The sequence below is a fragment of the Cryptomeria japonica genome, chromosome 10 (assembly GCF_030272615.1).
Source record: "Cryptomeria japonica chromosome 10, Sugi_1.0, whole genome shotgun sequence".
Lineage (NCBI taxonomy): Eukaryota > Viridiplantae > Streptophyta > Pinopsida > Cupressales > Cupressaceae > Cryptomeria > Cryptomeria japonica.
This window is the reverse complement of record NC_081414.1, coordinates 377,608,535-377,623,209: the sequence shown is the minus strand read 5'-3', so window position 1 is coordinate 377,623,209 and position 14,675 is coordinate 377,608,535. Positions and strand designations below refer to the sequence as shown.

Sequence of the window (14,675 nt, the reverse complement as noted above, 5' to 3'; positions counted from 1 at the left end):
CTCCAAAGAGTATTCAAAAGGTTCTAAGAAGCATACAATTTAGTGAAAAATACAATAACAAGAAACACAACTCCAATTTATGAAAAAAGGGCAATAAATTCAAGTTAGCACACGAATGACACGTCCTCTAGCTATTTAAATCACACATGAGCATCTTCATGGTCCACAATACAATTAGCCTCCAGAATAACTCAACATCCTTTGTGGTGAAAAGAGAACTACATAACTCACTTTAAAGAAAAACATTTTATTAAATTTTGAGTTCAAAGATAAATTGATTCCTAAGATAGAATGGCTCACAATATGCCCATGGAGACCCACACATGCACTTTTGAATTTTCTCGACAAATTGATGAATCATCAACCTTCACCATGTGTCATAAACACAACAATCTTAGATAAATCAATGGTTATCCAAAGATCTCAAGAACCATGTCAAACCCATTCAGCCCCTCTCTGAATATGTAGAAGCCAACAAATGATTGCCAATTAGGAAGGTGTTGGTACTATGCCACTACTCAATCATATTTAGAAACCAACCCAAGGTAACCACATGTATAGTTGATCAAAGGGTACCCAAAATCAATGGTGTAGAATATAATATCTAGATCTCAAGAGATCAACTATTGGGTCCCACTTGTCATCTACAAATATGCAAAAATGAAATAGAAAACTATGTAACTCAATCTCAAATGAAATTTACATGACATGACCCCATTGAGAATGTCCACCTCAAAATTTGGCATGCTTCCATGTATAAAGTTCTTGCAATACATTAATCATCAAAACATGTCTTAAGATTGGAATTTATTACTTTAATCAATCTATAAATATGTATAAGTTGGTCAACTGGTATAGCTTACTTATAATACCTCTGGACATTTTGGGATTGAAGTGACAAGTTTAACAAATATAGATCTTTCAATATAAAGCATTGGCATCCTTTTCTTTTTAGTACAGAAAAAACGACACAATTAAGTAAAGGTTAAGAACATAACAAACCACCAAAATGAACATAACTACGTTACAAAATATGAAATTTTTGGTGTGATGGTAAATAAACAATACTAATGGACACATTCAAACTATGAACAACAACCATGAATCCAACGAAACAAGAATAGGTCCATATCAAGGCAAAAAAATGCAACAAAACACTCAAATTTTTTTATGAATTTTCTTTTGATGGACTGGAAGAGGGGTAATGAGAAACCCCGGCCTATGCTAAATTTCATTTGCCATAGGGAATGCCCAATTCAATAGAGTACAAAAAGAGCAGTTTCCAGGGTTCAAATCCTTTTCAAAGGTTGCACAATTTAGTCAAATTGCTCAAAGATTTTCTTTTAACCTAAATTCTTAAGGAAATAAAGGCATTCACAGAGTAACATCTCATTCGTTTGAATGGAGTTGTTCTGTATGGATTTACATAACTAGAAAATTGAAAAAAGAAAATGATAACACAGAAATGCTTAATTGTCCGCTGACCATTACAGTACGACTATTAAGTGAAGCATAGAAACAATCCTTGAAAGAATCATATACAACTAATGAACACTCTGGTACAGTGATCAAATGGGCATTGTGAGCTTCATCATAATGGTCTGCATTCCTTCCATGTGACATTAGGTTCAGGTAGGCTGAGGTATACAAGAAATCAAACAATTAAAACTCATTGCAGAATACAGCTACTCAAACTTATGAATAGACATTGAATCATAAGTCAAATTTTCAATTGTATGTGGGAGCATATAAATTTATATGGTAATTCAATGTCTACAGTAAGATTTGTGATTGGTGGAGATTACAACAGAGCACCGATGATCCTGAGATAGGAAAGATTTGGAAATTTATATGGTAACTCAAGGCTAAAGTAAAAATGATGAGTGGGGTTTTACAACAGATCATCTATGATCCTGAGATGGGAATCATTTAGAAATTTATATGGTAATTCAATGGCTACGATAAGAATTTGTGATGGGTGGGGGTTTCTAACAGTTCACCTTCAGTCCTTTATCCAAAAGAAGTCAGAGATACCCGTGTGGGGATCTGATCTCTTCTCTGGGTTTTAGAAGTTGAACCCTATTATATAATGGTTTAAGTGAATTGGCAACCAAACATACAAAGTTTAAAACTGGGAGTCTTCTCTACATGATAAAAATCAAAATGTATCTTTTGTTTTTTATTTGATATTTAAGAGTTCAGCCTCTTGTTTTTGATTAGATAAGCAGGGAGAGGGCCCTGATCCCTTACAAAAGAAGAAACAGCTTAAGACTCAGAATCAGAATCAGCAAAACAGTGAAGGGGCCCCCAACACTGCAACCCAACAAAAACAATCAAAACAGCAACCCCAGCACACCAAGAAATAACCAAAAACCACTTCTACTTTGCAAACCCATTAACAGACATCAGAGACATAAAATAACCTATCAAAATAGAAGTCTTCAAGAAAACACCTATCAGAACTAAACTATCCAGCATAATAAAGATTTGAAAGAGCTTAAAATCTTCATCCTGGAGCACCGAACATGCGAGTTTAGCCTCTTGTTGACAAGAAAGAATTAGCAGGAATAACAAGATTAACTGCAATGTTCCAAGTTCAACTGACAAAACACATTTAAATTGAAAAAGAAGAAACATGAACATTTTCATGGCAAATGTAAATTACTTAGACTTGTCAAAAATGGGAAAAAAGAGCATTTAAACAGACTCAGTGCCAGGATATGGTAGGACCAAACAGAAAAAATAAAGTTTTTGCATTCTATGTGAGACGATCATAAGCCTGGCATGATAAGGATCAATGTTAATATTTTATTATGGATTATGTTTGCAATTTTGGTCTTTCAAATTAGTACTTTACAAAGTAAAATGCAAATAAAAAGACAGCAGTAGCTGTGAATGCAAAAGGTGCATCTCTAAACTAGGACAACTTGCCAGTACTCTAAAGTATGCATAACTAGTTCTAAACTAAGGTTAACATTACCATCATAAGAGACATGATTGTTATGATAGTTTAAACCATTTAACAACTATATTTTATATGTTTTCATTTCTTCTCTTAGAATTTTTAAATATTAAGGAATGCTATATATTTTCTTCTGGTTTTAATACTGCAGACTTGAAAAATTGGGAATATCCACCTTATTTGGTAATATTGTAGGAATTATAAAGTCATTTAGAGGCCATAAAAAACATTTTAAAAATCAGCATAGATTTGAGGGTATGAAAGAGACCTATTGTTGGTACTGGAGAACAGAACATTTCCATGCCAGAGAATATCAGCCTGAAGCCAGATGGATAGGCAGAACACGAATTGAAGCACAATACCTAGTTTATTTCTAGATTCAAAATCAAGAAAATAATACACAACACCCAAGCAACTAAAAACTACAAAATCATATGACAGAAAACATCAAAATGAAGAACAAATAAGCAGGGTCAGATTCCAGAATTAAGGTACATTCAAGCAGAGCAGCCATGTGACACTGAACACTTATTATCATAATAACTTGCAGTGTATAAACTGAATCCACAGCTAAGTACAGATGATCCTAATCACTGTAACCAACAAGCAGAGCTTACATTTCATTGAATGTGGCAGATCATCCTCTTTCATCTCCATCCCAGTTGTCTTTGGCTTTAGGCCCAGTGGGTCCTTGTCCACCAGAAAGCTCCTTGGGCATATTGTTCAAGAGATTCTCAATAGTTGACCTCAATTTAGAAGGAAGCAATCTGATGACCCTATTTAGCTCTGTTCGAGAATTGTACACAATCTTTGGACCCCATTCCCTCATATACTGCAACCATGGAGGCTCTGTTATAATCTCATTGGATCCAATGGCTTCCAGGTACTCTGCTGCAACAATTTGGTATTTTCTGCTAATATCTAGAAAATATTTGCTTCTAGCAGCATCATTCCTAATACCAACTCCAAGTTTCCTGTCACCTTCAAGAAAATTCCCTGCATGAGGAAATGTTGCATGCCCACCCTTTGATGCATATACTACTATTCTATTCCCTTCAATGCGTTCCAAATCTGCAGCATTAATCCATTGGCCACCACTGTGCTGTGAGAAATAAATTTTCCACAGTTCACCAGTAAAATTGCTAATCCTAAGGGTGAAGTGCTCCCAATCACCAACATGCTCTCCATACTTGAGAGGTAAATTCAGTGCACCAACCTTGACAGTAATGGAACCATTGAGAGGATAAAACAACCATGCTACAATATCAGTAAATGTTCCACCTAATGCTGGTTTAAAATGTAAATATGCCATTGCACCCTGCAAATCACCTTGTTTCAGCCTTTTTGCAGCCTCATCCTCTTTAGGCAAGTCTAGCCAGTACTCGTTGTCATTGGAGCCACCAAGGGGTAGATTTGATCCGTCAATCATAATTGGTTGAGGTGCTTCCACGCCTCGTTTATAAAGCAATTCTCCATTCTCAAACACCCAGGAAACGGATGAGGGGAAATAAGTTTCCTCTGGATGATAGAAAACAATAGGTCCATACTTCTTAACTATTGCATGCATTTGACTAAGTTTGGGCATGGCTGAAAGGTCAAAATTAACATTCTTCAAACATGCAACAGGGAGAGGGTTAGTAGATTTAAGGTCATTATTACAGTAAAATGTTCCTACACATACTCCTGGAGCCTTTGCTCCTCGCAATTTCGGTCTGAGATTCCAAGCACTGAAAGGATAGCTCAGAGGGTTTGTGTTTCCTGTAGTCCAAATCAAACTTTCTATTTCACATGTATCTGTGAGATCAGATCTTACACACATAGCTTCTTCTAGGGAGGGTTCATGTGGTGTATTTGTGACTACAAAACCACATGCCCTGTATTTCTCTGGAGCTTGGGGCAGCCAGAAGTAAGCAACTGTGCCCTTGTTTCCTTTCCAGTGCTTACTACTCCAGACTAATGTGTAATTCAGCGGTTTTGCAATGGAAGGATTTCTTTCAATCTTTTTAGCTGAATTATGATTCACATCTCTTCTTTCTGATTCACTGCACATTCCAAGAGCTTCATTTGGCATTGCAAGAAAACCATTAGATACTTCTCTCTCTTTCACTACAAGCATCCATCCTCTACAATGATTCTCTCTGTTGGATTGGCAATAGTGTCCAAGGCTAAAATAACCAGATGGGATTCCAAAAGGCTTGTAAAATGTAGCACCAGGATTATCCTTTCCTCCATTCCAGCTCCATACCTCTTCAAATGTGAACAACTGCAATACTTCAATTTCCCCTAACAAAATCCTCCGTGTTCCAAATACACCCATTGGGCTCTCCATCGTTAGATTGAACGACCTATACCACTTAGGTGTCTATTTTGTACCTGCCCTCAAACAGCTGATAGCAGTCTTTAACAACATGGAATCAATCTAACATAGAAATATAACCAAATGCAGATAAACCCCCAAAACAAGGGTTTGGTTTCGGAATTTTGGAACACCTATTCCAAAACTTGAAGTACAAATAAGCCTAAATACAGATTAAACCCAAAATTAGGAACATTGTTTCACTGTTCAACAGCACCCCACATCACAATTTTGAACAGAGATCACGCCCAAATGTGATAATCATAAAGTACTCTTTAACTGTTGACATACAATCACAAGTAACAGGTAATCTAAGAAAAGAATCAGCACGAATAAAATATCCATCAAATAAGAAACATCTAAAACAGTTTTTCTGTACTGGAAACCAATACCCCGGATTGTTGTCTCAATGCAGAGAATCTTCCAGAATAGAAAAAATGGTGTTCTATAAAGGCAATCTGATAATGATGATTAAGGTTGGCATTCGTCTGAATTTGATAAAGTAAGATATACAGACCTTAGTAGTATATATGCTCAATTTTGCTAAAGCAAGTTTTCAACAGTAACCTCAAAAAGGAATGGAATTTTACAGCTCAAAATTTGGGACTTTTTGCAATCGGAAACTGTAAACGCATGAATCTCTTTTTAAAGGGACCCAGAAAATTGGCTTTTGGATTTGACACAGTAGTACCGCACTTTGAGAGGTGTACTTTAAGGATATTATTCCTGCCCATCATTGTTTTGTCTGCAATCCACCATAATAATTGCCTGTACCCATCTACTTAGATTGAGACGTGAAAGCAATAATGGTAGTACAAATTGAGCAATCACAAATACAAAAGTTGTAGGATCATATCCCATACCACTCACAGAAATCATTCCATCATACCTGTTTGTATTCTTTTGCTCAAAGTTTTATTCAGAATTGGTGATATTTTACCAAACCAAATGTATGGTGTAACCTCTCATCGCTTGTCACAAGGTGGGAAAGTTGGCAGCTGTAATTGGAGTATAAATTGAGTTATTTTTTTTCTGGTGAAAGTTCATGGCAGATTCATGTAGGTGTTCAGTTTATTTTGGTTTGTAGTCACTGTTCAATTTGAGCAGCAATTTATGGAATTTGTGATTTTATCAATATTAAATTTCGCTATTCATTTTTAAGCATTCTAAACATAATTCTTAATAATATTTTTTTAATTGTGAAGTCACATATTTTTTTTGCTAATAAACAATTGTTACAATTAAATTTCGCTACTCATTTTTAAGCACTTTAAATATAATTCTTAATAATTATTTTTTAATTGTGAAGTCACATATTATTTTTGCTAATAAACAATTGTTACTTATTTGTTCTTTTTAATTTTTAAATGTTTAAATTTATCCTTTTTTCATCATTAAAAATTTGTATGAGAACACTCCACCTACTTCATTTGTAGAAATTGGGCACAAGCTAAAATAGCTCCAAAACAACGCAGTCCTACATCGTGTTATTGATTCCTTGTGTGACTAACTTTCGTGTTATTGACTTTTCGTGCCAGAATAGATACGTCCTATAAATTGTACATGAGTAGTCTAGTCGCATGGGAACATGAGTAAGAGTTCTTCACAAACCAACACAAACTAAAATATAATTAAAATTTGAGGAATACTATTTCATTAAATTATTTAAGATTTCTTTAAATAAGAGAGATTTTGGATAAATCATAATGGATCATCTTAGTACATATATAGTTTATATATGATTTTTTAAGGCAACTCTTAGTATTTGAAGGTAATTTTAAATTAATAATCATCATAAAAAAATAATTTGATAGGGAGGGTCAACTATCAAATTTAGGTCTTGCAAACAAGTTGTGGGATCTTGAGATTCAAACATGGCAGTGTCTAAATGCTCCTAACACCACGTATTCATGTATATAAAAAGAGATTTTTAAAAATGAATTAAAGATTTTAGTAGTGTTTATGAGATCGAATAATTTATTAGACCAAAATTCGTAAAACACTACCATGTCAAAACATTTAAGAGCTACAAATAAAATATAAGATAAATGAAATGAAAATTACACATTACGCAATTAGAAAACTCTTTTGGGTAAAATCTCATATAAAGTTTCTATTATTAAAACACTTACAAAATTATAGATAGTTTAAGGCCTACCTTTGGCTTTTGATTTTTTTTATTAATGTAAGCAAGGGTTTTGAAAGGGTTCAAACATTTTTACAAGATGAAATATTTAGCAATAAGAACATCAAGACAACAAAGGGCAACTAGATCACAACATAGAGAATTCGAAATATAAGATGTATACACCTAAAAATGGTTTGAAGATAAATAATTGAACAAACAATTATTTAATTAATTCCCCTTCCCAATTTAATTGAATTCATCAACAATTTGATTAAATCCTACATTTTCATCTACTTATTAATAAATATAAGGATTTATTTAATAGGTTCATCTCAATAATCCTCTTTGATTAATTAATTCAAATTAATTAATTCTTCTCCATCAAAATCATTTCTTCTAATATCTGATTAATTAAAACAAATCAATTATGAGTTGTTGACATTAATTAGCCTTTTCTTATTAATTGAATTTCTAAATTCAAATTCTCCTAACCTAACCATTCCTAAACCTAACACATTCTACCTACCCACATGTTCCCTTTCATCCAACCTCTTCTAGAAGCCTCTTGACACTTGTCACCATAGAGATGAGAGATGTTCCCTTTAGTCCAACCCCTTTGCCAACCTCCTCCAATTTAACCATTGATATCTTCAAACCAATCTTGACCGTTGATTCCTGCCACCTCAACCCTAGCATTGGGAAATCCTATAAATAGACCCCATTTTGGAGCACAAAGGGTCCCAATTTCATCTCATTTGCCCCTAATTTGATTCATCTTATTTGCATTCAAGCATTGTTAATATAGGCATCTAGCTTCTAGTTTATCATTCTTAACATTGTTATCATGCTCAAATTTTAGCTTAATTGCATCTTCATTCTAGCTTATTTTTTAGAGTAATCATGAAATCATATAGCTTAATCATGATATCATTGCTAGATCATGCATCTTCATCATTCAAATCCTCCATCTAAGTGTAGTCAAGTAACTGGAATTTGCATAACAAGATCTGAGAGCAAAATTCATACTCGCATTTACTAGGATGCGATAGATCGCTTAGTGATGGTTTTATCTTTCTTTGATTTAAATTCATTAACCATGCTTGTAATGATCTATTGAGTGTTTTGTGTTTGCAAGTACAGGTACACTTCACAGGCATGACATTTTGGCGCCCACCGTGGGGCCACGATCATCTTTTTTGGCCTCTCAAGCTTCAACAAACATCCATCTCTGCCGGGACAGAATCAAAATGTTGTATGAGTTGATTTTCCAACTCGTACGAACTCCTTTCTTGTTTGGGATGAAACTTCATCCAGACTCGTACTAGCTCAATCTTGTGTTGTACGAGCTAATTTACCTTGTCATACGAGAGCTAAATTCATGTTGTACGAATTTCTGGTTGGTAAAACCTGTGTCGTACGAGTCTTATTTGGCTTCTGTCTAAAATTTAAATCTGTGTCGTTTGAGCTCATAAATCTTGTCGTACAAAATTCTGCTTCTGAGTTCTAAGAGCAGATTGTATTTTAGGTTTTCATGCTTTCATTTGATCATTGCTAATGCTAATCTTGTTCTGTTTGTGAGATTTTTTGGCAGCCTAATTGTAATGCCCCTACCCTAGTCGGACTTGTAAAACCTAGTTGACCTTGATTGACTTCCTATGTGGCCATTCTTGCAGGATAGGTTAACCATGATGCAATGTGTAGTTTAGTTAATATAAATAACTGTGCATACTTATTATTGTGATCTTGCATCGATTCTCATGTAAATGTAATTGCTTCCTAACTCTTGTGGTAAATCTCGAGCTAACGCCCTCATTGAATATGTATATATATGCTTGTGTGATTCATGGGTGCAGGAGATTGCAGGTACAACACCGCTTAGGGCGAGGTTCATCTCCTTTGGGATTCACAAGGTTGAGTATGCCTCCTTCATCCTTAGAATTTGGATTTGGTGGTTATTAAACTCTTGTCTTGCCTTAGCCATGGTCAGGTGAGCATCGCGTGTGTGGTTCGTGGGGCTTTCTTTTCGTTGGGTTGTGTGTCGTGTGATTTGGTGGACTTCCTCGGTTTGCGTGCATAGCGCGGGGTAAGTGGAGTTTGTTATCCTAGATATTCAATTCAATTTAATGAGTAGAAGTACACACTAGTATTTTGGAAATTTAAAATAGGTAGTTTTCTTTTATACGATTAATCGTTAATTTAAAGAGATTGCTTTAATTATTAATGTAGCAAGCTTAAGGTATTTAACTTGGATTAGTGTGCTCATTTACGCATTTGTAGTTGAGAAATTAGAATAAATAAGACTCTTGCATTAGATTAGTCATTCATTTAAAAAGGTTGCTTTATTATGTTATAGCGAGTCAATTTAATAGTTAAATTTAATAATAACAAATTTAATGAGCTATGCGTTTTAGAAAGGAAAGGTTTAAAGTCATTTGAGAAATAGAAATAAATTAATCATTTTCGCATGTTGGAAGAGAAAGGGTAAATTTTATTATTTAAAAAGAAATTATTTCCTTTTTACTTGTATAGTTGATATAGTATAAAAGATTGGTTTTTAGAAAATTAAATTAATCAAAACGCCTTACCCTGGTCAATAGTTTCGAAATTTGAAGTAGGCCTAAAATTTATATTGAGAAATTAAAATTTAAAACTCAATAAGAAATAGAAGCATTTTAATTTTCATAAGGAAAGCAAATAAGATGTAATAAATAATGGAAATGAATGACTTCCAATTTCATTTTCATTTATTTTTATTTTAAAAATAAATGCCTAAATTCGAAATTGAAAATTAGGGCAAAAATAGGGTTTCTCATTTAACCTAGTTTGAAAATGTTTTTGGGGGTTCTTTTTTGGGGAGCTTGTTTTTTGGAAAAAAAAAATGGGGGAATTTGCTTGGAGTTGCAGGTGGAGCTCTTCTTCAAATTCATGCCAGGAATGCTAATGGGAGGTAGGTCTCTTGTTTATCTTTTATTTCATTTTAAACCAAAAGGAATGTGTTTGATTCTCTCTTAAAAATATGAGTTCTAGTTTGAAATAATGGTGGACATTGGATCAAGATCTTTTTTTTTACTGCCCTATGAGTTAGTAAATCTTACCTATCTAAGAGTTTTTTTTTGTATTTCTTTTTGTGTTTGGGGGAAAACCATGAGCTGTTATTTGGAAATCTTTCCCCATTCTGATATCTTGGTTATTCTGGAAAAAAGAAAATAAAAAGGGGAAAAAATGGCTGTGACTGTGTAAAATGGCTAATGGGGGTTTGATGTGATTTTATTATGTGATTTTTTAAAAAATAAAAAATAAAAAAATAAATACTTGGGTCGAAACTGGACTGAATCAAAAAATGTATACAAAAAAAAAATTTGAACAAAAAAAAAAAGAATTTAGGGTTTCGGGGGGGGGGGGGGGGAGCCGAAGCTCAACCCGCCCCTCCCCAGCAGCGCCGCCATAGCTCGCAGTCTTCCTGCGACCACATGTGGGCCGCAGGGAGCCCCGCGTCCACACTGTGGGCCGCAGGGAGACCTGCGTCCACGCTGTGGGCCGCAGGGAACCTGCGTCCACAGTGTGGTTTCGCAGGGACCTGCGTCCATGCTGTGGGCTGCAGGGACCTGCGGACGGGTTCCACCCACTCCCGAGATGGGAGGTGGGGCCCGTAGGCTAGGGTTTCCCCAATAAAATAAAGCTTGTTTCATTTTTTTTATATATATTTTAAAATATATATATATATATATATATATATATATATATATATATATATATATATATATATATATATATATATATATATATATATATATATATATATATATATATATATATTGACAAATATAAAATGAAAGAAAATGTCATGGGGGATGAAATAAAGAAGTTGTAATAAGTTCGTAGAAAAATCTATTTTTTTTTTAATATAAATTTAGATTTTAGTGCCAAATATATATATATATATATATATCAAATAATGGAGATTGCATATTTTGTTTTTATTTGTAGATTAATTAAAATTTATTAATCTTGGATTTATTAAATTGGTATTAACAAACGTTTAAATTTGGAACTTCTTTTAATAGGAAGGGTAATCTTTGGAGAAGAGATCAAATATTGTCTGTAATCGAAGACCTTTGAAATAAAACACCATTGCTAACGTTATGAAATATATTTTAACAAGATGTTGTTTTCTTTTAAATAAGCATTGTCTTTCGATTTGAATGATTAAGATCTTCCGAGAATTTTAGAAATGGAAACTAGAGTATAGGAGAGTATGAAATTTGAATCTAAATTATCTCTGTGTATTTTGTTATTACTTCATCGACATGCTAGTAGAATGAATGGAAGTTGACAATGTATCGATTTGGAAAGTTATAAGTTTAAGTTTTGTATTTGCTTTGTTAAAGTGATGGCAAACCTTGACGTATTTGTTTGGACCCTGTCGTGTTGTCATTGGGACACCTGTTAAGTCTTAGATCTCTAAATAGGGTACTGTTGGGCAATGGACCTTGTACTTCCTTTTTGCATGCTCTGTTGGTTCTACCTCTACGTGGAAGTCAATTAGGACTTGGGGATCAAAGTGGTCATTTGTAAATTGGTGGTATCCGCCTAAGTGGCAAAGATGTAAAAGACATGTAATTTATGTATTCCTAACGATATTAAATGCCAAAGGGGTCTTGCAGCTGAGCAGACCCGGAGATGTAGCCCGTTAGGGGTGAACTCCGAGATCATATCTGTGTTATGCGATGTTTTAGTTTCCTTTGTTTCATGCTTTAAGTTATCCTGTATAGTTGTTATCTTGTATAAGTGTATGATGGAAAATTAACGAATTTAAATCAAGTGCACAAAATCAGACATCTTGAGGAATGTAGTAAATCAGATTCATAAGACATTGTAAATTATGATTATGGCAAAGTATTTAAGATATGTTAATTAAAGTTGTAATAGTGGAAAGAATCTTGCTAGATTACATCATTGGATTAACTTGTTACTAGGCATGTAAATTGATCGAATGTGAATGGAAACCAAGTTGGAATTAATGTTTTAAATTCTAAGTTGAAATTTAAGGGATGAACCTCATTTGATATTTACCTTTTTACCTTAGTAACGCCAGGTTAATTATGCTTCACTATAATGGATAAAGTTGTATAGTTACTTATGCTTTAATCTTAACAAATAATCCTTACCATAATTAACTTGGAAATTGGGTTAACTCAACTATTTATCCATAATTGTAATCCTTAATAAAAGAATCCCTTATAATTGCTAAAATGGAACTAAAATGGGAAGTATGGGTATAGTTGATTTTATCTCAACCTTAGTAAATGTATCTCTTCATGTTAACCTTATTTGATTAAAAAGGAGTGTCATGCAATAAGATAATTATACTTTAATCCTAATGAAAGAACGTCACTATGTACTCATGTTTTAATCATGTAATGATGAATATCATTTTGATAACTATATTTTAATTTAAGGGATGCTCTCATGTGTCCTAATACATTTTCACCTTAATGAATTTAGCCATCTATTAGCATTATTAAACTTCAATGAATTCTATGGCTACTCACATTATATCTTTCATAAAAGAACTACAACTCATTAGTTGGCTTTGCATGAAATCAAATGAAGGGACCTCACTCTATTAATTGTAGTTTATTCCTTAATGAATGTATCTCATCTTTTAGCCATACTTTTAATATTAAAGGATGATATCAATTGTGAATGGATACCCTAAAACCAATAAATGAACTTCGTAATATTAAACGCTTGAACCTAATTGGGAGGCCTCCTAGTGAAATTATGAATTAAAGTGCAATGAGAAAATAACCTCTCGATGGCCTCCCAACCACCCAAAGTAAATGAACGCTTCCTAAAATTCTAAGATGACATATCATTGAACATATATATAATCATGTCTTATGCATTATCCCACAATTAGGACATCCAGATTTATGTATCATTTGACGCAAGTTGAGTTAGGTGTAAAGTTATGTAATCGCGTTGGGAAACCTCTTAGGATCTTTTAGCCTTCCGCTGTGTTATCTAAGTTTCAGATAACTCCAAATTATCTTAATGTTGTAACTTTTCATTAACACGCTTAATTATTATTTAAAAAAAAAAAAATTTACACTCTAATTGAGTGTTTTTAACTTAAACCCTTAGGGGTTTCCTAGCGGGGCATTACACTAACTCTTTTTTGCAGGACGATTGACGAAGATACGCTTGTCAAAGACATAATTCAAAAACCAATCAATGACTACTAATGAATTTATTTTGCAGGTTGCCTATGAATTCGACTAAACTTGGTGTATTCATTTAAAGTTTTCTAGGCACACTTCAATTTTGTTAAGGGAAATGAACTATCATGTATTTCGTGTCTTTGATGATAGGCGAGTATGCTCTCACCTTTCTTAGGTGATCAGAAAGATAGACTCATCTTTTGCTTTCATTAGTGCATTTCTTTAGTAGGCTTGCCTCCTGAGGAGCTTAAGAACTCTTAAAGCAATTACGGCCGGTGTGAGGGGAACAACCTAAGTGGGAACGACTAACGCTAAGTAATCCAACCCACTATAAAATAAACGTGATTTGATGAAAATCAAGTCAACGACAGTGCTCGGAAATAGCTCTCCTCCGTACCTTTGGGTATATCAAACCTTGGTTTTCAAGGCTGGGAGACCTCTTAATTGAGTTTATACCCCGACGCGCCGAACGAATCCCTTACTAGTGCCGGTTAAAATAGAAGCTACTCGATTCACCTCTGAAAGGGTGATAATCTTTGTGCAAAAGAGATAGTAACTCTCCCAAGACACTTGCCATATCGTGCCCCCATTAGCGTTTGGAGTCAGATAATACGACGTTGAGAATCCATTGCGTGATGCTCAGCGGCCATATTCTGATTAGCTATTCGGTGTGTACCTAAGTCATCAAGCAAATGTTTTCATTCTCAGCCAACTTCCTTAGGGTCTAGCATGCTTGGAGTCACTTATAATATCATGTTTTTGCTGTGTATTCATCCCCAAATTGAAAAATCAGACATCTAAAACTGGAAAATATAAGAAAAACACCAAAATTCACAAATCCAAATTCGGTGAAACAAACACATTTTTCATTGTTCTGTTATATGTCATACGAGTCAGGTTCTCTGTCGTACGAGGGAACTGTTTTGTCGTATGGTTCATGAAGTTTTGTCGTACGAGTCTCTGCTCTTTCAAAGGAAATTTTTGATTTGTCGTCTTTTATTGTAT

At 34.1% G+C, this 14,675-nt stretch overlaps 1 protein-coding gene across 1 annotated transcript; it reads right to left on the bottom strand.

Annotated features, from left to right (window-relative positions):
- Positions 1-3,415: 3,415 nt before the first annotated feature.
- On the bottom strand, positions 3,416-6,151 carry LOC131075865 (hypothetical protein At1g04090). The gene has a single exon (XM_058012784.2). It carries the CDS (start codon positions 5,289-5,291, stop codon positions 3,600-3,602), a length of 1,692 nt encoding a protein of 563 aa, XP_057868767.2. The 5' UTR covers positions 5,292-6,151; the 3' UTR covers positions 3,416-3,599.
- Positions 6,152-14,675: the final 8,524 nt, after the last annotated feature.

Bases quoted from the DNA above. Each gene is read 5' to 3' on its own strand.
- LOC131075865 (XM_058012784.2), bottom strand. From the start codon at position 5,291: ATGGAGAGCCCAATGGGTGTATTTGGAACACGGAGGATTTTGTTAGGG.